At 42.5% G+C, this 25753-nt stretch overlaps 1 protein-coding gene across 14 annotated transcripts in view; it reads left to right on the forward strand.

Moving 5' to 3' along the window:
* celf5a (cugbp, Elav-like family member 5a) overlaps positions 1 to 25753 on the forward strand; it is a 202058-nt gene that overhangs the window by 104583 nt on the left and 71722 nt on the right. For all 14 annotated transcript variants that reach the window (XM_039811678.1, XM_039811681.1, XM_039811679.1 and 11 more), the window contains exon 3: positions 9341 to 9389. In XM_039811678.1, the coding sequence (XP_039667612.1) occupies positions 9341 to 9389 (49 nt within the window). The remainder of the gene's footprint in view (positions 1 to 9340; positions 9390 to 25753) is intronic.

The following is a 25753-nucleotide window of genomic DNA, read 5'->3' on the forward strand; positions in this document are numbered from 1 at the left end:
CACTGTTTCTGTCACCCACATACCCTAGTCCACTGCACAAGTCTTGTAGGACTCAGAGTAGTGGCGGAGAGCTTATACTCCACAAGACAGGAAGACATAATCAGTAGACGGACCAGCATGGCGTGAGAGCGAGTGACAGTGTGCATGTGAAGGGTCAGGACAGTGATAAGCAAAGTCGGAGGTGGAGGGTGAGCTTTTTATACGGTGTTTTGAGTTAATCAGACTATACAGAAGTAATAAAGAGTTTGATGAGAACCAACATCAGCCCATGCCACGTCTGCTGAGTCATGGGGCGCCACAAATGAGGTGGTTTTGATGTGTGACTTTCACCTTCATGAAATCTTGATGTGAGCCGAGTTCTGCTGTCTGTGTAATGAGGGCTGTAGCAGTCAGACAGCTGGCCAACCACTTCGGCTAGTAAAGCAATGATAAAACAGGGGGGTTGGAATGCTTTTTGGAAAGCATTCGCTAGATGAACTTCAGGCTGTTCCTGGGAGGCAGTTAGCGTTTTGGGGGAAGAGATAAACAGGAACTTGGATGGCATCAGACAACAGAAGGTCTAATAGTCCTAATCAGAGATGTAGTGGTGGTGCTAGTAGTAATGGTACTACAGATCACACATGTTTGTGAGTTAGCAGTGGCCTCATTGCTAATTTGTGTATTACAGGAAGCATTCAGTGTAACAGATGGATATCAACAGTTTTGTTCCAAAAGGAGCCACTCAGCCTATGTAACACTTATTTGTACAAAATAAGTGCAAAGCAACAACCAATTGCACTTTCTAAACAAGTGGGTGCATTTTTTTTTTTGTCTTTGAATGACAAAACTCACCTTTTACAGAATGCATGTTTGTTTTTTTTCTATTCAAAATGGATCTAGCATTATGGACTAGGACTAGAAATGTGATGATTACGACTAGCTGAGGTCTGCAGGTGTCTGTCCATGTCGGCGCCTCAAGCTGTAAATCCTGTTGGTTCTGATAGGAATCCCCAAGCTTATAGTAGCTGCCATCTCCCCAGCACTGACTGATGCTTCTTATCAGGACCACCACAGCGCTGCCGCCAGCACATTTTCACATATGGGTACATTATAACTCCCTTGCACAAACATTTTCCCAACATGCATTTAACACCTACATGCTCACATAGATTCAGCATATTGAAACAGGGCAGGGCAGCTACAGCATGAGTACATCAACGGTCATACTGCAGTCAGACATGCACATAACCCACTCACGCACACACTTAAGCATATAAGCATGTCATGTGTATATCAGCATGTGTATTCAAGCAGATCTTGAATTTCAGAAAACCCACATGTGACCATAGACAGTCTATGCATGTGACCCACGTGTGTAAGAGATGCTCATCTTTTATGTACGGATATAACATACAACTGATCCTTTTGTTTTGGATTTAATGTACTGTATGTTTTTGGATAATTGAGTCATTGACAAAAGGACAAACCTTTTGGTTCACGATTTGGTTTTTCAGTTTCTCACATGTGAGGATTTGCTTCTTTTCTGAGTTTTAAATTATTGTTAAACTAAATCTCTTTGGGGTTTGGACTATCGATTTAAAAACATCACCTGGGCCTCTGGCAATTTGTGATATGCAGTTTTACTATTTTCTTACAGTTTGTAGACCAAAATGAGGGATAAATCAATAAAAACAAAACAATAGTGTGCAGAACTCCACCAAAACAATCTCTCTGCATATATAAATTAAACATATGTGTGAGGACGAGTGGGAGAACAGTCGTAGACAACAACATGGCCATTCTCCACCTTTGTCTGTCTTGAAAATCCCACAGATAAAATGCTATGTGAAGATTGGACTTTTCTACTACGCAGGGGAACTAGTGACATGTGAATTATGTTGTGTGTAGTTTACTCTATAACATAGAAGAACCAGAAGTAAACCTAGAGTACCCGTTTATCACAAAGACCGTCGCAGACATTGTCGCAGTGTTTTATTAGCCGAGTGAAAATGTGCATTGTTTTGTTGAAAGGAATGCATTATGAAATCGTTCACTGCAAAACTACACTATAATGCCATCACATTTTCATGTAACAGGGCTGAGATGTCTTTTCATTTCCAGTTAATGTACAATATTAAGAAATAGTTCATTACCCAGCTCGACTAAGCCTATTACATTTGATCTTCATTTGTAATTTGCAAATTATTTTTTTTTTGCAATCACAATTATTGTGATTGCAATGAAGCACTTCATAACTATAAATCATTACACCACAGCTCCTTCTCTACTCTGTTTGTCTCTTTCCTGTACTGTATACAGTACAGATTTATTAGCTAGAGCTGGGGCCCCCGGACAGCCACCACTCAGCACTCCCTCAGATCAATAATTGGAAATATTAATTATATCAGCAGAGACGGCCCAGTCAGAAGGGGGCTGTTTATGCTCCTGTTACTGAGCAATGGAGCAACATGAGCTTTGATGGCCCACTAATACGTATTAATGATCCCAGGACAAACATTACTCTATATTAAACGTGAGTGAAAGCCAGAAGACATTGCACATATTGCATTGCTACTAGAGTTATTTTGTAAGTAAGTGCTGTTGCATAACTGCTGTAGAAATACTTTTACTACTGAGGAATGAGCTTCTGCAAAACCAGGACAAGATTTACTGCAGTTTTATTTCTATTCACTGCATTCTCCTGGAAGTGAAAGTTAAAGACTAGCAAAGTTTTGGGGCTTGGGATTGCACCAGGTCTTTGAAGCCCTTTCCAAAGCAGTATTATTGTCTTGCTACTGGCCCTCTCTGGGGTTTCAGCAGCGTGGAGTCTGGGACTCTGTACTGCTCAATCCCGCTAACCTCTACTAGTCATGAACTCATTACTGTCGTAGATAGTGCCAACAGTAGACTCTAAATCCTCCACACTACTAACGGCCCAAGTCCTGACTGCAGTTCCTTTACTTGCTCTTTGTAATTTGAAATCAGACAGTGGAATGTCTTTCGTGGTCGGAGCGCAGGACATTTGGTCTTTTTTTGTGGCTAATAATAGTTTCAGTAGAAAGACGTTTGCTCCCCAGCCAGGCCAAACTGTACCAGGATACTGATAAAGTCAGAGAACGTGTAGATGTGTGCGTTGATCATATTTAATCTATGACCGGTCACATAATAAAAATATCTTAACAAAAAAAAAACAGACAAACCAATCATGTGTGTATATTCCAGGCCCATTGCACACTGCATTATGTACTTAAGGCCTGGGGGTTTCTGCCTCACCCTCCACATAAAACAGCAGCATACTAGTGCTGAGAGCTTTAATTGAACTGACTTGAGGCTTAAAGTGATGGTTCGGAGTAATTCACCCTAGTGTCCTTTGCACCATGACCTCGAGCCAAACACCCCCCCAGAAGCTTTTTTCACCTGGGTCGAACATTGGGAGAGTTAGCGTAGAGTAGCGTTATCAGCTGAATAGCTTAGCGCAGGGCCTAATGGACCCACGTTTGTATCTCGTAAGTTACCCCACTAATAATGCCCAAAATTATACCAAACGTCTACAAGTAGTACAAATAGGTTATGCTCTCATAAAACGATGGATTGGAAAGTTTGTAAGTACACCAGAAGTTTATGAACACTTGCCTGCTCTCTTCAGCTCTCTGTTGTTGCTGCTGCTGCTGCTGCTGCTGCTACCTGCAGTTAGACGAGTGCTTAGGGCCGTCTACAAATTACTACACCGAAAAGAGATACAACAAAAATACTTATTAATTTAATGATTAAATAAGGTAATGTCTCCAAACTTACCTCAATTATTACTTGTCTCCTGCTAGTTATACTACAGCACTTACTTTAAAAAAAGAGTTAAATTTAAAAACATTTTTGTTGCATCTCTTTTCGGTGTTGTAATTTGTAGACGGCCCTAAGCACTCGTCTAACTGCAGGTAGCAGCAGCAGCAGCAGCAACAACAACAGCAGAGAGCAGAAGCCAGCAGGCAAGTGTTATTTACATAAACTTCTGGTGTACTTACAAACTTTCCAATCCATCGTTTTATGAGTGCATGACCTATTTGTACTACTTGTAGACGTTTGGTATCATTTCGGGCATTATTAGTGGGGCAACTTTCGATACTTCCCCGATGCGTCTAAGGCTAAGCTATTCAGCTGATAACCACACCTTACTCACGCTACTCTCCCAATGTTCAACCCAGGTGAAAAAAGCTTCTGGGGGGTGTTTGGCTCGAGGTCATGGTGCAAAGGACCCTAGGGTGAATTACTCCGAACCATCACTTTAACTGGGCAAATGAGACAGCCTAATAAAAGCATATGGAACTATAGATTTGTCAAAGCCCTTAGAGCAGCACAGCTTTTCGAGTTAGAAAGCAAGAAAGACCAGGGCTCGTACAAGGAAAACAAAAACTGTGTTTTTTACTAGAAGAGGGAGAAGAAGAATAGTACCTTATTTGTAGGTTGTGAAGCCACGTAGTTGTTGTGAGTCACTGGAGGAGTTTGTTTATTCAGATCAGTCAAAAACATTCACCTCACATTACCGTTAACCCGGCCTTTGAGATACAAAAGAACCTAATGCAAATCACTGAATGTATTTCTTAAAAATGTCACTAAGGTCCTTTTTAGAAAGGTGTCCATGTTTGCTGTTTCTTCAACATATTACATACATTATTTCACAGCCTCTCACCATTACGTAAATGCACCATGAGTAGGGCTGGGTTCCGTTCAGAAATATTCGACTTCGATACCGGTTCCTAAACAATACTTTTTTCGATACCAATTTTATAAAACAAAAAAAGAAATGACAACATTACACATTACTTTTTATTTATTTTTTAGCTCCTACTACGTGAGCCCAGTCTTTGCGCGTAACGTAACAAAAAAACAATATACGATCTTGGTAGAAGCATGCTGCATGCTTATTGGCTAACTGATGCTGATTGGATTTACTCCTTACATGTTGAAATTGGGTATTGAGTGACAAGGCGTTTTTTGATACCCAATACTTTAGAGGCAATTCGGTCGGTGCCTGAAAAGTATTGAATTCGCCGTTACTGTGAGTCATCACAGAATTCTCAAATGAGTTTTTCCAAATGCATGACCACACATTATTCACTGTACTTGACTTTTGAATGTCTTTTTTTTCTTTTTGTTTCCCTTTTTCATTAGGCTTGCAGATCTTACTTGCCTGCAAGTTTGTTTTCATACATTGCTGACATGAATGTGAAATAATGGAAGACACATTTAACAACATACTAGCATTTGGAATTTTCTTGACAGTGCTGTATACAATATGTGATATGTAGTGCCGAAACACGCAGTGCACTGCTTTCTAAGAAAGACCACAGCTATGTTTTGCTCACGGGTCATCAAATGCAAATAATACTCAACAAATTCAGGAAGAACAAATATTGTGCTTCACTGAATATCCTGTCTGGACTGAGAACATCCCTAGCATTTATATTTTGAAAGAATGCATGCCATTCCTGGTGTTAATGTATTGCAAACATTATATTAACACCAGGAATCTCATTGCCTGGTTTGCTAAACCTTGTTGAATGAAGCTACTTGAGTCACATCAACATCCTCAGGTAGATAAGCACTGCAACAGAAGATCAGCCAAGTTAAAGTTTCTCTCTTATTTTCAGTAGGGCTAGACTCGAATATTCGAATATTCGTTCAGTGGGTTGGTATTCGATTTGAAAATTTGACATTCGAATATTCGTTTTTTTTTTTTTTTTTTTTTGCACAACCTGGCATCCCCCTCCAAACTGTTCTCATTCACGCTTGAATATGTTCGAAATATAATACTCTCTTTTACAATTTTCTTATATAGCCTAGCCATTTTAATAGGATAATACTTAATAAATATATTTGCTTCTTCTTGGACTACTAAAGTATTCCTGCAACGGGAGTATTCTCTAGCTAGAGCGCAGAACAGCGTAGTCTGCATCGACAGAAGTGCACGCCTGAGCTTGTATTTTGGGTTAAGCTGCGTTGCTTTGACATTGTGAAAAATAAAATAATAGAAACAAAATGTATTATCCTTTTTACCTGTTATTATCAATCTAAATGAATCTACTGCGAAATATAGGAGACTTTGAGATTTTACTGGGACCGATCCGTCATGCCCCAGTTAAAACGCCCATGAGTTGAACGTCATTACCGTCACGTTTCAGCGAAAAGAAGACAAAAATGCCGAAGACTTCATCTGTGTGGGAGAACTTTAAAGTAAGTGAGGACAAGACAAAGGCAGAGTGTCAAATATGCAGTTTGAAACTGGCCTACCACAACAGCACATCAAGCTTGAGAAATCACCTGAGTTCTGTAAGTAGAACGAGCTGCTTTTATCCGCCATTTACACGTGATAAAAATGTGCACTTCATTTTCATGGAAAATAACGTGACTTGCGAATAGGCTACGGCAGTTAATGATGAACATAAAAAACGTAGCCTACTGTAGTAACGGGGGACTGTGTCCTGCAACAACAAAGCAGTTGCTTCATCTCGCTTGTCTCTTTTACCGTGAAAAAAAGCTGCCTTCAGGTGCGGTTTGGAAATGTTGGTTTCCCCCGCCGCTGTGGCCGCCACCGAAGCTTCGAATATTCGCTGTTGAAAAGCAGCGAAGGTTCGAAGATCAAAAACTGGTATTCGGTACAGCCCTAATTTTCAGTTCAGGTTTAAAACACTTTTTTATCGTTTGGCCATTTATAATTGAAACATTTTTTTGCAGGTGGTTGATTCGGAAGTATACAGTGTTCGTATAGTGCAGCTTTAATGCTCTTTTTCAGTGTTTTCAGGAGGGTGAAGTCAGAGCAGTAGAAACGCCACTCAACAGCGAAGCAATCTTATCAAAGAGTTGCAGGCAGCTTTCTTTCTCTCTCGGTGTCTTCTGTATCTCTCTTGCCCTTCTCTCCAATCTCTTGTTGTCGTTTTCCACAATCTATCTTCTTCTCCTCTTCTGGCTCTCTTTTGCTACGCCTCCTTTCTCACCTAACTTTGTCATATGTGCTGCCTGAGCACCTAACCACTCCCTAACTCAGTGATTGGAAGATTGAGAATCATTACATTGAAATGTGTTGTTATTTGTACAGGGAGCAGCTGTGTTGATTGTGGGTGTGTCGCGAATCGTGAAAACATGGCCCACAGTATCTGGAGTTAATGAATGGTCTCCTTGGCAACAGCAGCACTTAATACATTTGACTTAAAGTTGCCGTGTCTGTGCAGTGTGTGAGCATGCCTATCGTACAAGTGTGCTGTGAGACGCGCACTTAATTTCCGCTGGAATTACACAATTTTCTTCATATGTGTTCAAGGGGAATGGAACAAACTAATGGTCATCAGCAGTGACTGTCCAGGACCATGATGCATTGCTCTCGGGCAAGTAAATAGACCATTAAGCTGGCATGTTGGAGGCTGAACAGTAACTAGCTTTAGAGAGAGCTGCCTCCCACACACAGGCACCCTGTAGAGACGGCTGAGATCATAGCATTGTAGAGGAGCCACAGCCGCCGATTCAGCCTACTCCTTCGCACGTTTGGACAAAAATCAACTGGCAGGATGGAACCGCATTTTGTCCGTTTGACATGTCAAAGACAAATTCAAACATTCCCTGTGTTGTAAAATTATCTGTGAACTTGTCTTGAAGATGTTCTATCCCCCCCCCCTCCCCCCCATTCGGAGGTGTTTCTGTCTCAGAGGTTGCTTTGAACACGTGTGCGATTGTGTCGCGGTTGATTCTGTAATCTATCCGTACATGCTGTGGAGCACTGCGCCCTGTGGCTTGGCATTAGCATACTGTAGGGTTACTTTGCTAGTGTGTTGTACAAGGAAAAGAAAGCACTTGTAGATGGGTAGGAGGGGTGAGCCAAGGAACAAGGAGCTAAAACCTTAACCTTCACAAGCACAGCATCCTCCCTGTTTTCCAACAAAGACTTAGCCAGTGCTAGTTATTATTTACGATGGGTAAATTTATGGAATAATTTCAGTGAAGGAAGGTTACTCAGTTCCTCAAGGTGAAAATGGATACGTTTAGCACTTAATGAATCAGCCTAGGCCTCTCCCCCATATATCAGCATGTTATTAAGACATTTTAAAATCCCATTATGGTGTTTCTCCTTGAACATGTCATGCTTTTATTAGACTGCCCTGTCTTTAAATCTGACCTTTTCAGCCCTGCTCTGGTATTGAACAGAAAAAAGATACATGACAGGGCGATGGAACGAAATATATACATATGTGGGTATAAAACTGTCAATGCTGGATGGTTTTCAGTGATCTGACTGGAATGTCCGGTAACAGCAAATAGTTTCCAGCAATAAAAATATGCTTAAATAGCAGCTACAAATGGTTTACTGTAAATGGCTGAGTGTGTCAAGAGGTTGCTTTTATGTTCTAATAATCTTGTTATAAATTGGGGCCACTTTTGGCCCTAATTTTATTTAAATTTGTGTTTTTTTTATTGTTACATCTATTTGTTTTGGACTGAATCATAAAAGAAGGGGCCCTGGCATCAGATCAGTGCACATCAATTATATTGCAAGCTTTATGCTCTGCTACAGTACAAATACAATATACATATTATACGTGTGTGTGTGTGTGGGTGAGTGTGTGGGTGAGTGTATAAACGGTTTGTGTGCTAATGTGACTAGGAGACGTGTTCAATTTAAAAGAAACGGTGCTGCGGCTGTAACAAACATATTGTAAATCACAACTAGATCTTTCAAACTTTTTCTGTCTGGTGAAATTGTTCATCTTGAACAACAATAATGAAAAAAAGAAGGAGGTAAAATTGGGGAAAGAGGAGAGCGTGACACAAAGACTGTGATGACAGAGGCATCTAATCCAGGCAATGCCATTCTTATCAGGGTCCAGTGGATTAGAGTGAGCCTCCAAATCAGAGAATCCTTCCCAGCCAGACACTCTCCACAGCCCAAGGGCCTGGATCAATAGGCCTGCATTGATCTCTCTCCTCCTCTGGCTGGATTCACGTTTAGTAGGACTGCCTCAGCCTCTATCACTTAGACACACATCTGCAGCCTTGCAACTTCTCCGTGCACCTGCCATGAAATACCACAAATACGAATGGACACAAAAACACACAGACACACACTTTATTTTATGTGTGAAAGAGAGTTGTTTTGTTTACACTGAATAACAGGCAGCAAATACACCATAGTGTCAGGTCAACTTAGCTGCATGATGGTGCTCCTTCTCTAGCCCAGGCACTTTGATCAGTCTCGCAGAACATCTTTTAGTATGGGAGAAAGGGCCTTGACACCTCTGGTTTGTGGCCTCTTGTTATAGCAACGGCAGCCCAAGTCACCAGCGCTAACCTCTGTTGCTCTTTCTTCTCTCTCCTCCAGATGACTCGCCCCATCCAGGTGAAACCGGCTGACAGCGAGAGCCGTGGAGGTAGTTGTCTTCTTTTCTCCATCATTTATTCATGTCCCCTTTTCATCTGCCTTATCTAGGCTAATTCTTTTCATTCTTTCCCTCTGATCTCATCTGTTCCACTGCTCTCAATGCAATATTTCTTCAGCCAACACTCTTTTTTTTTTTATCTTATCCCAATTCCTTTTATTCTCATGTTGCTGCGCTAACATACATAATGGCAGCAATTCTAGCAAAGAACCAAGTCTACCAAATAGTTTAAACCAAACTGTTTCTGAATGCTGCATCAAACATAGAGATTTGGTGTCATCTTGGTTTGATTGCCTGTCTCTCAGCTTGTGGCGGTTTGTAACAAATTTTAGTATGAAATTAGTCTCTAATCTCATCTCATACATATTCTATCTTTTTTTTATTTGTTTCAGGTTTAAATCCTTAAACCAGATTGGTTTGTGGATTAATCTCACATGTCATCCTGCTAGTGCCCTTGTACTGGATGTAATTGAATTAAGTGTCTGTGTTATTGAAAGTATGTAGGGCTGTGATGGGCTTCCCTGCTGTCCGTCTCTCTTTTCTTGTTCCCTATGCCAAGTACATTATCATAGCACTGTAAATTAGAAAGTGATTAGACTCAATACTGGAACCACAGCCACACAAAGGCCTGTTAAAACCCACACTGCCTGGTCTGTGTGCATTTGAAACACGATAGTAAATGGTATAGAGGGAGGGTGAAATGGAGCAGGAGCACATACAGCTTGCCAAACAATCAATAGATTTGCAGGGTTCTTGCCAAGATCCTCATTACTTGGCCTTAATTCTGTCGTCTTTGATCTCTCCCGTTTTTGGAGGCTTTCATTTACTCACTGCCTATCTGCATATATGTTAATGGGATGAGGAGGCATCCTTTAAGTCAGTGTCAGGGACAATGAACCTTGCTGCTGTGTTTTTGGTGTGCATCTCATGTGTTCCCCCATAATGAAGCAAGTGCCTTTTTGTTGTTGAAAGGAGGAGCGCTGTTTTCAGTCTTTCTCATCCAGAGAGAGCGAGAGAGATTTGGAAGTGGAGAGAAAATGCAAGCACGATGCCAACTGCATACAGCTGTCGTGCTGCACTTCTGAGGCTTTACCTAAAAACCTCTGCCTGTTTTGGGTGAATTAGGATGGCTGGCCACTTGGCTGCCTGTCAAACGCACACAATCTTCAAAGGACAGCATAACCCCTTGAGATGGATGGAGGAAAGGCCAATAAAGATCACTGTCAGTTCTCCATGTTTTCTTCTTTCTTTCTTTCTTTCGTTCTCTCTTTCTCTCCTTCGTCTCTCTCTCTCACTCTCTCTTTCTTTCTCTCTCTTTCTTTCCCACTCATCTTCCCTCCTTTCTCCTAACCATTCATTCAGAGCTTTAGAGGAGTGGTGAGACAAGCAAAAGGGTCTTGTGCTGTTAAGATTGATGTCCCCTATAGCTCCATTGATTTTGCCATTGTGGTGCTGTGTGTCCACATTAACAATGACACTCAGCTGTCTCTTTACTTGGTTGTGAGTGGCCGGGTTTAAAGCTCCCAGGGCACTTTGGTCAGTATGGGGTCCTCTTAGTGGCCAGCCGTGGGGACCCCACTAAGGAACAAATGAGTGCTGGAACAGACCTGAGAGTTGCACATCATCTTAATTGAACAGGTCAGAGTGGCGCCACAGGGGCAATCAAACACTAGCATGACTTTAACGGGTTAGGAGGTGGAAGTGAAAGGAGGAGACAGGGAATGTGAGAAAGGGGAATGAATCTGATTTTTATTTTTCAAATCTTTTATTCTCACCCTGCTTCTAATTTGCTGGCTTTATTTCTTTCTGTGATTATCCTTGTCAAAATGTCTTTTGTTTTTCTCCATTATGTCTCTATAGTAGCTGCTCTAGCTTGCTACTGTTAGCTGATGGACTGTGCTGCTGAGGCGCCTCCATGGCCTACTTTTACAAGGTTCTTATTTGCTGTAAAATCATTGCGCTGTCTGAACTGTCAGGGTCTTCTAATTATTGCTCGCCTTATTTCACATTGTCAAAATTGCCAAGATTAAATTTTTGTAATTTTGATCGTTATTTGCCTGCTGCTGCCAGAACCCAGATCAATAACATCAGGACTATAACTCAGCGTGGTGTACAGGAGCTGGAAAAGCAGATGCAAAAAAATATTAATTAGCCTCTCCTTCCAGTGGAGGGGAGGGACGCCAGGGACAGACCCAGTCTGACCTGCTCTCTCAGGGGCCACACGGGTAGTCCGATAGGGGGCATATATTCCTCAGTGCACACAGTCACACTACAGCACACAGTCATACTAATTAGTCCCTTAATCTCATTATGAGGACTGCTCAGATCACCTCGCTAGGTTGGCTGTCCATCAGGGAAAGACCTGTTACTGTGGTTTTATGCCTGCTGGACCTGCACTCCTCCGGGAGCAACTCTCTGCTGGTATTAAGAGCAGACAGGCCTGGACCAGAACAGTGTACTTTCCCTGGTTACTGTATCAGTACAAGTTTAAACTCTCAGCCTATAGTCATCAGACAGGAAGACAGTAGAACATCTTCTTCTAACTTATTCCACTAAATATTTGATGACTCTTGGACATTTTATCAAAACTGAGCAGTTTCATGATGGACATGTTCATAGCTTTCACCTAATCGGATAGAACAAACTGGTAAAAATTACAGTACATCGGTAGCTTCACTAAGGCCATTTGGGTAAACCACCTTGCCTATAGAAATTGAAGGGAAATATACGGCAGAGTAAATCCATCCAAACACTCTGTTAGTCCCTGCTGCCGCCTAACAAAGACACACTGTGAAATGAATATTAATGGACAATCACCTACCTAATCTAGCAGAACAGCAGCTGTTACACATTGAGCCACAAGCACGGTGAATGTCTCCGTCACCGATGACGCAGATCTTTCTGGGATGTTTCTGTTGGGGAGAGGTTTAAAGAGACGCAGCAGGGACCTGTCTCTCTCGGTTTCTACTCACAGGTCTCTGATATGAAATAGATTGATTTTCCATCACACATGGCACTGATGACTGGCACTGACTGCTGCTGATATTTCATTTTTGAAGGGCTGTTCAGAGCCTCCTTAGAGGGCTTGGTGTCCTTACACGGGATAAATCAGCTTTAACCACTTTGAATTAATCCTAAACCCTTTACTAAAAGCACCCCCTTGGCATTCCACCATTACTCTTTCTTTCTTTGTTTTAGACAATCCTAAAAGAGCCATCCTGCTCTCAGGCTAAATAGTGTTTCTGTCCTGCATGTGTTGTTCCTTCATGGCTCTTGACATTCCCCAACTTATCCCATTGTTAAAGTTTTGAGCTAAAAGATTGTCCAGAAAAGCAGAGTGAGGAGCAGGCTAGCTGTCAGCTGGGGCTCTGTTGGTGTTGCAGCGGGCCTGCCTGGCACAGCTAGATCTACAGCCCACTGAGGAGGCCTGGATTAGAAACAGGCTCTGGCAATATCAAGGCAGGCCTGCCGCCCACGCACACACCCACACAGAGAGGACAAACAGGCAAACACATTCAAACCCATACTGCTCTGACACACACTCACACATGCGCTCTCCCTGTCTCTCATGCAAACACACACATGCATGCAGTGGGAAGTTGGATGTACATGATAATAGGAACATGTGTGTGCACACACAGGGACATGTCCAGTATATGTTACATATTTACACGAAGACACATACACAGTGTACACATATGCTGAATGGAATAGGTCAATTTTGTTTCATAAACTGTGTTTCATGTTGCGGGCCAAGCAGCAGCGTTGCTTTGTGTTTGTGTGTTTACTCCAACTGAAGGACAATGAAAAGGTTTGCCCCAGTTCACTGAAATGTGACGGAACAAAGAGAGAGAGAGAGAGAGAGAGAGAGAGAGAACCAGAGCGAGAGGCAATAAGTTAGATGGAGAGTGAGGACAAAAAAAAAAGAAAAAGAAAGATTGGGAATCTAGATTGAGAGAGCAGGTTTACATGCTCTGTTGCTGTTCTGCGCTCAGTTTTTGATGATGAATTTATCTTGCGTGAAAGACAACAGAATGGTCCATGTATTAAACATCAGGGGTGTTCTCCTTTCCTTACTAGAGAGACGAGCTCCCCATGTCAGAGCAGCTCCGTAATGAACCAAGCAGGAAGGCCTCTAAGCTCCACTGATCCCCTTTAGAAAGGAGAGGAGGAATGAAGGAGAGCGGGGTAGTTAGAGGGGAGAGGAATGAGGGGTGAAGAGACAGATGGTGAGAGTAGAGAGGTGAAAGAAGGGAATTTGTACACTGAGAGACTGAAAGTGGTTGAAAGAAAGGGGGAACGAGTGCAAAATAAACAGAGAAAAGTGTGGATAAACCAGCGAGAGGGAGGGGCGGCAGGGGCAAAGCAAAAAGCTGAACAGTATATCTTCTCCCTTTGGAGAGAAGCAAACTAAAGATTACTGGTCACAATGTGCTTGGCTGGGCATAAATGGAGAGATCTTAGAAATAGTAGGGAGCATGTTCAGAGGATAGTGTGGGGATAATCAATGGTAAGTCAGCTTTTTGTTTGCCCTTTTCCCCCCCTCTCTTTTTTTTTCACACACAAACTGATACACAGGCCTTGGCCAGCCCACAGTTCAGTCCGCCAACTCCACCGAGCTGGCCTGGGATGTTCAGGTCACTCTGCCTGTAAGCTCTTAAATTTACCCTCACATCAGCACAAACTGGTTCGTTTTGAAGGGGAGGGGGTGGTGCAATTTAGGTTTATGGAAGACAGACAAGGGGAGAGAAAAGCGGGGAGAACAACAGACAAACAGAGCGAGAGAAAGAGATGATGAAATCATTTCTACAGGGATGTGCTTTGCTCCGGAGGGTCAGATTGTGCTGAGGCTGTTGGAGTTATGCAGAGTCAGTGGAAGAAGTAGATCACAACAATTCGCTAATACACTGGGTAGGTGGAGATCAATTAGCCTTATCTTACAAACTACTAATGATAATGCCAATGGGGAAACTTGCTGACGCGGCAACGAACAACAAGAGGAGGCAGAGTGATGATGTCATGAATTTAGCAAGTTGAAAGATGCAGTATTTCTGCAAACACAGTGTCTCATAGAAAATACACTATTACTGCAACTTCTGTGGTTCCCTCAGTCAGCACATACACAGATGGAAGCGGCAGCTACTTGCAGCGTGTAGACAAAATAACAGAAACACCTTATAATGTTGCACGTACAGGAGCTGACACCAAAACTTGGACATTGTGAGCTTCACAGAGGTAGCATTCATTGCAGGGCTGTTGTATTTGATTGCATGGTATTGTACCGTTTATTACACTTACTCCCAGCACTCGCCTTCAAATATGCATACATACATAAATTCAGCTAAACACACATTGATCCTCACTCTTTTGTTAAAAAAAAAAAAACACACACACCTTTCCACTCCATTCCTTGTTCGTTGCGATGGTCTCGTAGCGTAGGCGGATCAGCAAAGGTTACTGTTGAACACCGAAAGGAAAGGTCAGAAATCATGTTTAGTTTTCCTGGGGCCCGGGAGGTAATTCCAGTCAGCAGATTGTGTTCAGACGAGCAAGCAGGCAGGGCAGGCCAGTGGTGGAGATGCTCATGCAGAAGGAAGCGAGGCGGGGATGGGGACAAGGTTATCCAGTCAGCCACTGCCTCTCAGCCCCTCCGCTGTCACCCTTAATAACACCCTCTCCCTTATCACAGCAACAATCACCTTGAGAAACAAACTTGTCTTCTTTCAGAGAGGGATGGAGATGGGGAAGAGACGGCCCCCGTATGCATCTGGTCTTGCTATTCTCATTACAGCATCTCAACGTCTTTGGGGACAGACAGACTGCAGATCAATTTAGTGCTCAATTCTCTACACTTTATAATTCATTCTCTGTCTCTTTCTTTCTCCCCCCCCCCCTTCTCCTGCCTTGTATTCCCTCTGTACCCTTTGAACACATCAAACATGTAAATGACGTACAGTAGTCGTCCACATCGCTGTGACAATAAGGGATCTTCTGTTCTGCACCACGCACATGCCATGCTTTGATGTTTGAGTTGTCATTTGTTGAGCCGTAAAACATACATAAAAAGATACCTCAGTGTATTGATACAAGATACTGTGACACACGCTAAATGGTTGCCTCTCATCATTTGACCACCTTTAACTTAACTTCATAGAACCTTGTATTCACAGTGTATGCCAGATTAGCAAAGAGACTTGCTATGCTAACCTACTTAAACGCATACAGTACCGTGGCATGGAAATGAGTAAGAAAGCTGACCTTTTTAAGGCTTGCTTTATTTAGACTTTGTTTTGTGAACCGTTTCATTTTATTGGCCATTTCATTTCCATTCACTTAAAACAACTTGTGTGCAGTACATTAGGAAAAAAGCAGCTTCTGTAGCACCCCTATTTGGCAACAGCCATTTATTCTGCTGTTAAGTGTCTTTTCTAAATCCTAAACCGTCTCAATTTACCTTGAATTTTTTTAATTCATAAAAAAACAAGTGTTGCCACAGAAATTCAAGATGTGATCAATTATGCGCTCAATCCTAAAATGTGTGCAGTCCATTTTAATTGAGAAGAATATTTACAACCCCATTAGAAGCTGACCGTGACATCCTAACGTCAAATCTTCTGGATACCTGAGGCTAGTGTGTGGATTTGTGTGTGTGTGTGTGTGTGTGTGTGTGTGTGTGTGTGTGTGTGTGTGTGTGTGTGTGTGTGTGTGTGTGTGTGTGTGTGTGTGTGTGTGTGTGTGTGTGTGTGTGTGTGTGTGTGTGTGTGTGTCCTCTGTGGACTTGGTGCTCTGTGATTGCAGTGGAGCTGGAGGAGGCCAAGCAAGGGCTCTGATTGGAGGACAGAGTCTGTTCAACCTCTGCCAAATCACTGCAATCACCCGTTTGCTCTTTCTCTCTGCTTTAATGACACCACTTCATAAGGAACCAGGCTCATCAAGCAGCCCCACACACACACACACACACACACACACACACACACACACACACACACACACACACACACACACACACACACACACACACACACAGTGAGGTCAGGCTTGGCAGATCGGGCGGGGCACGGCAGGCCTCAGAACAGGGAGAGGAGGTCCACCAGCAGATGGGAGGAGATTAAAGCAGACTGGAGACACATGCACACACACTCACACACACATTTAAATCTAACACTCATACATCAGAGATACAAGCTCCACTCTCCACTTCAGGTTGAGTTAGACTGAGTTAGACAAGTGTCATGATGTGCAGTATTGGGTTTTTGAAGTCTGCATTTACAGCATACAAGGTACGGTAGGCTAAGGATTAATTATTCATACAGATATAGAAGGTTATTGAGATATTTTTTTCAGGCAGTTTGGTAATTTTCAGACCAACAATAGAATTATAAAATGTATTTTGCTCTCCTGCTATTCACTGCGAGCAGGGGGGGGGGCTGTTTTTTTTGTTTTTTGTCCGCGGGGTTGGTTTTTTTTTTTTTTTTTTTTTTTTTTTTTTTTCCCCCCAAAAAAAAAAAAATGTATGGTTTTTCCGGCCAGTCCCCTTGATCAAGGCAGGCACTGGAGGGATGGGTTAAATGAGAATGAATTTCGCTACGTGTATGTGTATATGACAATAAAGTACCTTTACTGCCTGGCAGCTCAGCTCATTCTCTGCCCTAATTTTGTGAGACCTTTGCTCCCAACACTCCATGTGGAAACAAAATGTCCTGTTTGTTCAGAGAGACAGGAACAATACTATTTGGGGCTTTTGTGTATACAAAAACAGACGAGAGAGAGAGAGAGAGAGAGAGAGAGAGAGAGAGAGAGAGAGAGAGAGAGAGAGAGAGAGAGAGAGAGAGAGAGAGAGAGAGAGAGGGAGAGAGGGGGCATTTGTATACTCACACAGCACTAAGAAAAGCCACACTGCTGTTTCAGTTGTTAAGAGTTAATAGAGGATTGTGACTCTAAATATAATCTTTACTGTATTTAGGTGTGACAGCGTTATTATTCTGTAGACGTGTTTAATATGAAGAGAAATGTGTGTTTTTTTTTTAAAGATTTTTGTCATTTCTTTTGCATTGACCATTATATTAAAATGATCTTGCAACTTTCATGACTGGCTACATTAAATGAACACAAGTGACAAAAAAGAAAGAGACAGGAAGGAACAAAACAAGAGCTTTTTTCCACCTCAGGATATGGACAGAAAGAAAATGCCTTTCCAATCAGTGCAAAAGAGAACTCAAAATATATATGCAATGCAGTCTTTAGTTTTGTCAACACAACACATTGTAATTTCACTCTCAAAAGGATTGTGGAGCACTTTAGTGTGTGGAAATTGAATACAACAATATGTCACCTCCAGATAAAAGAAAATGCCATCTTATGTATTGGATTCTTTTTATATGAAATCAAAATGTTAAACATTAGGTGCATGCATGAGGACAAAATATATATTTTTTAGTGCATTTAAGCTCTGCAGGTACAAACAGCAGAAAGTTAGAGAAACAAGAAACAGAGTTATGGAGAAAACAATCGGCTGTAAAATTAGATCTGTATTCAGATTCAGTTCCTGTAACTCAGCTAGCTCTTCACGTCTGTCCCTCCAATCTAACCTCCTCTTTCCTCTATCTCTCCATCCCAGTATATTAACTCCATTAGCCTCTCATATCACCCTCTGTCTCTCTCACTGTCAGTCCACTTAAATCACTGCATCATGCTACCATTGGACTGTAAAGGACACCTGCTTCAGCCTAATGATTCCATCAGAAATATAGAAACAGCGGATTAAACATATTAGTACTACTACAGGCCACACAAATGCAGTATTTAGTGTAACATTTAAACTGCATGGAATTTGGCTATGTATTGTAATGCCTATATTTTCTGTGACTTTGGCCGTGGCAGCTGTTAAAGCAATGACAACAGACGAGGACATAGGGCATAGGGATGGCGAGGGCTAGCATGGGATGACGTGCCTGTGATGCACCATTAGGGAACGTTGGTTCAGTGGGCACTGTAAAGAGGCTTTTAAATAAGGCCCAGCCACGTCTCACCTGCCTTTCCCATCTCATCTGCTGAGACGACAAGTAGTGCTGCGAGCACGCACGCACTGTGACACACAGTCCCATGATTGCCCACCCGCCCACTCGCCATCCACCATCTTTCCACCCATCTGCCAGTCAAACGAGTGCAGAGGTAATGGAGAGAGAAGCAGTCATTCTGGGGCTGTAAAACTGCGGCAGCCGAAAAGATGATTGGGGCACCTTTGCTTTGGTGCATGAAGGAATAAGTATTTTAACATTATTCATAGGTATTCGTGTGTATTGCTGAGTCATTTCAGCACTACCTGCCTGTAGTATGAGTGTTGATGTGGTCATGCTCTGACTGCCATGGCCTTGCCATGGTTCATGCTATTTCCTAATGTGAGTTTGTATTTTCTCCTTTTTTTAAAACTTACCGGGTATTCCTCTCCTCTCACTAGACCCCTTAGATCGCACATTGATATTTGTACCAGGATTATCCTATCCCCTGATGTGTGCTTTGTTTTCCTTTTCTTTTCTTTATTCTTTCTTCCTGTTGACTTTTCCCCTGGCCCCCTCTCATCGATGAGTCTATCAGGCGAACTGGCATTGTCAAGGATGATTGGCGACTGGGTCTCTGTGCAAAGAAGTCAATAAGTATATCCCCAGACACTTTAGTTCTTAGGGGCCAGGTCCAAACGCAGGCCATCTTGATTGCCTCTCTGCAATAAACATGAAGAGGACTTCTGCTAAAGAATACAAAGACAGCCGAGGTTTCATTGGGGAATAACTAGAAAGAAGAATGAGGCTTCAAATAACTGCTGTACCTTTGGCTGCAGCAACTCTGACCTGACACTTGAACCAATTTTATAGAACGTGAACTTCAAAGAGCACTTTGATAGTGGAGGAAGTCATTGGGTGAGATCTGAGGGGGAGGAGAGGGGGGTCCGACTGTCTTTTCATTGTAGATTAGCTACTGAGTTGGACTTAGACTAATGACGGCGGTGGAGCAGTGCCTTGATAAGGAAGAGATCTCCATCTGGAACAGATGTTATTTGCTGTAGAACGACAGCAGCTGATAGAGATCCACAGACATGGTTTTTTTTTTCTTTTCATTATTGTATTGCAAATCTTCCTCCTCAGTATCCCCCTACAGCAATAAACTTGTCACGAAACCCAAAACACGACACATCATCGCTTGAAATATAAATAAGCCCATTCGTTACCTATTGATTTTACTACCATTAGGGGAGCGAAATGGCTCGGTTGTTGTTGATGTGGAAGATATTGTGGGTCAATATTGTGTTGCTCTTAAAAGCCACGGGAGATTTTCAAGAAATTCGGTAAAGAAAAGAGGCCAGTCTACAACTCTAATATTAAGAAAATGTCTGGACTAGTTCAGGGACATCTGCCTGGCATTAAAGTTATTATCAAGGAATTGGGGAGCAGTGCAAGCACAATGTGCTTTAGGGAATGGTTGCAGCCCTCAACAGCTGCCTGCCTGGACTGCTGGCACACATCAACCTAATACGCTGGATCGGAGGCAGGGATTGATTCCTGAATGTTAAAGTGAAACCTTGAAGCACTGCTGAGACCATTTTGCAGGGAGTGGTGCTTTTGCGAGGGGATTTGGCATCCTAATCTGATCGGGGCCTCTTAATCTATGGCAGCTCAGTTTAACAAAACCAATCTGACAGCAGGGGCAGCAGCCAGTGACAGGATGAACATGTTAAACCTGGGCCTATCAGGTGTACGACAGGAGGACGCCGTCTTTTGGCTGCATTGTGGGTCTAATGATAGCTGGTAGAGCTATGGTTTCAGGAGATACTACCTATCACAGGTCAAGGAGGGACTGGAGCTTGAGATGCTGAGGGATTACGAAGTCCCCGGCTCGCTGGCTGTCAGCCCCCTTCCAAAAGTTGTCGTCCTGTTCCCCCACCCTTCCTGTATTCCTCCATCCTCCTGTTATTTTAGGAATCTGTTTAGACCTCCCAGCATGTACAGTCTGAATTATTCATCTGGAGAAATGGGATCCCTGCACCACACTGAAACAGGATTTTATTTGTATCCACTTGATTCCATTAAAATAAACAAAGTGCAGACTCTGCCATGATAATCCCCCCCCCCCCACCCGCCACCCCCACCTAGGGCTGGGCATTAATGCAATATTATCATTTATTTAGTTTCATCTGAATCATATCTTGATTATTATCGTTATTATTATAGCTCTACAAATGTATTTTTTTTTTATTCAAAGCAAGCTGTAATTTAAACAAACAAAATAGTTGAACACATTTTATATTTTATTTGAAATTTTGCGTACATGTGACATTAATATATATCAATATCAGAAATTATCCTAATTACTATTGCCATGATTACATCCACCATATGGCCCAGCCCAGCCCTACCCTCACCCTCCTCTTTTCCATTCCTCCAGTTGCTTACCCTCCTTGTAGTCACCTCACATATTACTGTGTGTGTGTGTGTGTGTGTGTGTGTGTGTGTGTGTGTGTGTGTGTGTGTGTGAGGATATTATCCTCCTTATGTGTGATTACACTAGTAGTAACCCACCTATTAATGAACGTTTCTGTCTTCACTGCACATGGGAAAATTGCCTTTTTCCTTTCTTATCACATTAGCCCAAAAACGGAACATAAAAAGTAGAAGTTGGATGGAACAGTATGAAATGGCTGTGACCTACAACTGCTGAGAAGTAATGTACAGCAACAGAGGAAACAAAGGGTTCTGTCAAAACCCTGTGCTATCTCACCAGTGTGTCTGTGAAATCCTTTCTGCTCTCATGTGTGCATGTCAAGCTGCCTCGCTCTCTATGTGGATAACATTAATGAAAGGTGAAAGAGGGAATAATCAAAGATCACAATATTTTACCCTTGATACAGATGCATGTTCGTACGCTGCTGGCAGGAGAGATCTCCTCGCCGCTCAGCTCATCTCTGATCTGACATTAGGATTCAATGCTACATTTCTCTCTCCAGCTCAATCGTCTCGCTTTCTCTCTCATTCCCTCGGTGCCCCCGCACCGCACCCCAACCCCGGCTACCTCTGTCCACTCAGCCTGCTTGCCTGACTGCAGCTAAAGGGTAAATGTAGCTCAGGGGAAATGAGCTACCTTCACCACGAGGTCCTGGGGCCCACCATGTGAACTGGACCTCCCATCATCTTGCTCTCCTCCTCCTCCTCTTTTCCTTTTCTCCACAACACATCTCTTTATCTCCACCCATCTCAGTGACCTCATCCAAAGAGACTGCAAGAGCGAACCTCTGAGAGCGAACGGCTTATCCGTCAAACACGGCACAGTTCGAAAGTTCACCCGTTATGCTAAATACTGTTGACAATGCAAAGTACCAGTATGGCTCTCTTCCATACACAAAAACAGAACTGATTTGAGATGAATATGTTTGAATTATGCAACTGAAGGCCACAGAATATATACCACCAAAATACCACGGTAGAGATTTACTTCGGGACATTTAAAGTTAGCATTCTAAAAGATCATGGTCCGTTACAAATAAAATCAATCCTTAAATATCGTAGAATGCCTTGACATTTTATTTTGTCATTATTTGGTTCTTGTTAAATATTTTGAGACTGTAAAACAATAGATTTTCTTCCCTTGGTTGAAGGAAAATCTCCTTTTAACAGGACAAAAAGTTAGAAACCACAATGCACGGTCAAATCAAATTGTCGTATGTGCAGAGTAGCAGTGGTAAAATAACAATATGAAGACACAGAATTACAATATTCAGTAGATAAAGTACATAAAGTATAATGTTAGGTAATTATTGAGACAAAGAGTGTAATTCAAAGTGTATTATTGTATTAAATATTTACAAGGTAAATTGTGGAATTGCCAGCTAAGACATTTACTTGCAACTCACACATTATAACTAATACTGCATTAGTATTGCTGTAGTTCCTCGCTGTGGATGAGCTACATGTTTTGATATACATTGTCTGGCATGATAGATTATAAATAGTGTTAATGGATGGCACGGCTGAACAGATTAGTTTGCTGTGTGTGGACAACAGAAGGTGTTCCTTTCAATATTGCTGTGTGTGTGTGTGTGTGTGTGTGTGTGTGTGTGTGTGCGTGCGTGCGTGCGTGCGTGCGTGCGTGTATGTGTGTGTCTAGCTGTGTGAGGCTGAATGGCACCTTTCAGAGTGGGGGTGAGGCCATGTGGTCTGCACTGACTGCTTTGGAGGGAGGCAGGAGGGCCCAGCTGGTTCAGGGAGAAGAGCTCTCTGACTAGCCAAGGCAGCCTCACAGCCTGCCAACCAACCTGACACGCGCACACGCACAAACACCCAAACACAATCACATAGTGCATGGTTATAGAGGAAGATAGTACACAGAGAAAATGCTGAGAATCGCACACTTCTCTCCATGCAATTAAAAAGATTTATTTTACCGCCAAATATGGTTTGGGAATGACTTCTGCAAGGTGCAGTTTGTCAGTGTGTCTCAGCTGAGCATGTGCATTGGTATAAAGCATAACTCGCAAAGAAGTGTGAACAACACATCCAGGCCTCCTGTTTACATGGGGACAGTGCTGTGTGCACCCACAGGGCTTACAGAGATCCAATCATTTCGGCTGACCTGCAGCCAGGATTTGGTGAAAATAGCCGCCTACCTCCAACAAAATTGTCCAATATCCTTGAATGCAACGTGCAAGAAAAAAAAAAAAATCTTTATTTGTTGGCAGCCAGGTGCTGGCCCTGCGAATTATACATGACCACAAGTCCTATTGATTCTCTCTTGTTTTTCTCTGTCTCATAACACATTGTTAGAGGAAAGTTGGTTCAGCGGACTCTCACAAATTGTTTTGTAAACACAGGAGGAGGAAAAAAGTACAGTCCAGAAACTGTCACATGTAGCAAAATAAATTTCTCAGCCAGTAATTCAATATTTCTCTTTGATTCAATATGTTGGGTTCCTGTTGTTTAAAAATGCCATAGAAAATGTGAGGTATTTCTTTAATATTAAATGAAAGGACTTAATTAGATGGATGTTTTTTGTTGATTTTGTGACACAGCTAATCTATTCCCATTTTACTTTATTTACCCACAGCTGCTACAATACATTTGCAAAAACAGTAATGCTGATTGCTCTTCCAAAAGCTTTGACAGAGAACAATGGTTGTTGAAACAATACATATTTTGAATGTATTTCTCCTGGGTTCTAGCAGCTTTATTTATTCTGACCTCTATCCCGCTATACGGTCCACTGATTCTCTAGCGAAATCTGAAGTGTATCTCTAAATGGTGTGCAAGTGCTGCAAGACTTGCCAAAATTAGCTGCATTAAAGCATATGTATGCCGTCGATGGAGGGAAGGCTCATTGGAGGCACTGCTGCTAATCTGAACAGTAGGAACGTGGACGGAATTATTTGGTAGTCTAACCATAGGCGCCTAAACCCGTCTAGCCGGGCCATTTTCACTACTTTTCCATATAGCAGTTTCTCTCTCTCTGCAAATAGTCTAAAGGGTAAGCCTAACCAGGGGCTATGTGTGAGTGGATGGAAGACAGAGAGAGCTCTAAAAGGAATTTTTAATTTTAAACAAATCGGTTTGGACAAAATCAAACTGAGTTTTTCCTCCCCATTTAGTCCTAACTGTCAGTATGGACAGAAAAAATGCCTGACCTGAAGTGGGAGTGTTACTGCTTACCTGTATAACCTGTAAACCCGTGAGAGGACCTAACCGCGTGTGGTCCCCAGTTTCTCCATTAGAGAGCCAGCTTGGCATTCGGAGGGAGTAATTGGCTGGATAGGGTTTCGGCAGGCTTAGCCACCCTGCTGGCACAACAAGCCTGTCTGTCCCCATCCCTGAGTTGCTGCTCTGCTAGGCAGGATCGTAGCCAGCTCAACTGCTGCCACGTCCCCTTCAAAGCCTGCGAAGACGCTGGGGATGGCAGCAGCTGTTGTCCCAGGGGAGTCGGAGGAATTCAGGGCCTCTGGTCATTAGTGGGAACCAGTGTGCTGGGACGAGTCTGGGTCTTAGACAGCTGGGAGACCTCTATCACCCCTCATCCCTTCATTCCTCCGTCCATCCATTTCCCCATCCCTGTATTCTCAACTTCCTTGCCTCTCACGCAAGACTAAGAAAGAATCATCCCCATGAGGCAAGTGTGGAGGGACTGAGAAAAGGTGAAATATGCAGTTTTCTTGTAGTTGTGTTGGGGGTATGTTTGTAGGACACTGTGAACAAGAGCATTTTCAAATTCCAAAAATATGTTGTTTCAGAGGCACATTGTAGCTTATTTGCCTAGTCAGCTATAAAGTTTTAATATTACAAACATGGCCCATTGTCTGTACTAGTGACTAAGTCAAGTGCAATTGTTTAATATGGCAATGAAGTGGAAAAGGAAATCGTGACATTTTCCCACATAACAGTGCCACAACCACCAGTGTTTACATTGTTTTCTAGTTGCAGAGGGCTGCCCTTGGGGAAGCTGGTTTATGAAGACTTTGTCAAGTTCCACGAGCAAACCCTCCCCTGTGGATTACGACGTGGCACTCCATTTTTCTTTCATTTGTACATATGAATCTGATACAATTTGTTTTCACAAGTATCGAGTATGACCTTGGCGCAGCCAAAGTCAACATCATACAAATGTTTCATATGCAGCATATTTGTTGTGTATTTTCACCTAGAATATTTGGCTGAATGGATTATTTGTAAGAGAACAAAAATTGGTAGAAATATGGAGTCATTCTTGGTGCAAGAAAAAAATGAGAGAGGATTGTAAAAATTGTGTATGTCTTATTCTAAAAGGACAGAAATGCTACAGTATGCATATGTGAACATAGACCCTGGCATTTGCTTTATCCTTACAGTTACTCTGGGGATGCTGTTTAGGGGTACATACTGTCATTGTGTGTGTGTGTGTGTGTGTGTGTGTGTGTGTGTGTGTGTGTGTGTGTGTGTGTGTGTGTGTGTGTGTGTGTGTGTGTGTGTGTGTGTGTGTGTGTGTGTGTGTGTGTGTGTGTGTGTGTGTGTGTGTGTGTGTGTGCGTATGCTCAAACGCACAATTCTGAGCATGTTGTTATACCATCTGACCTAACAGTCACTGACATTTGGTGTGTGCTGAGACATAAGTCTCTGCTGAGTGGAGTGGAGATACCATGCCTGTGTCTGTACTCTGTATGATACGGTATGTGAACATCTGAAGGGGCCCAGGTACCATGTAGGTCTGTTTTATATGTTGTCCCTGTTTGTTTTTTTATTATATCTGTATGTCTGTCTGGGAAATACGTACATAATACATATTCCTCCATCATTGTTTTAGCGATTATGTGGAGGCTGAATGAATTCTCAGGCATTGAACTTAACTCA

Source organism: Perca fluviatilis, chromosome 9 (genome assembly GCF_010015445.1).
Source record: "Perca fluviatilis chromosome 9, GENO_Pfluv_1.0, whole genome shotgun sequence".
NCBI classification, from domain to species: domain Eukaryota; kingdom Metazoa; phylum Chordata; class Actinopteri; order Perciformes; family Percidae; genus Perca; species Perca fluviatilis.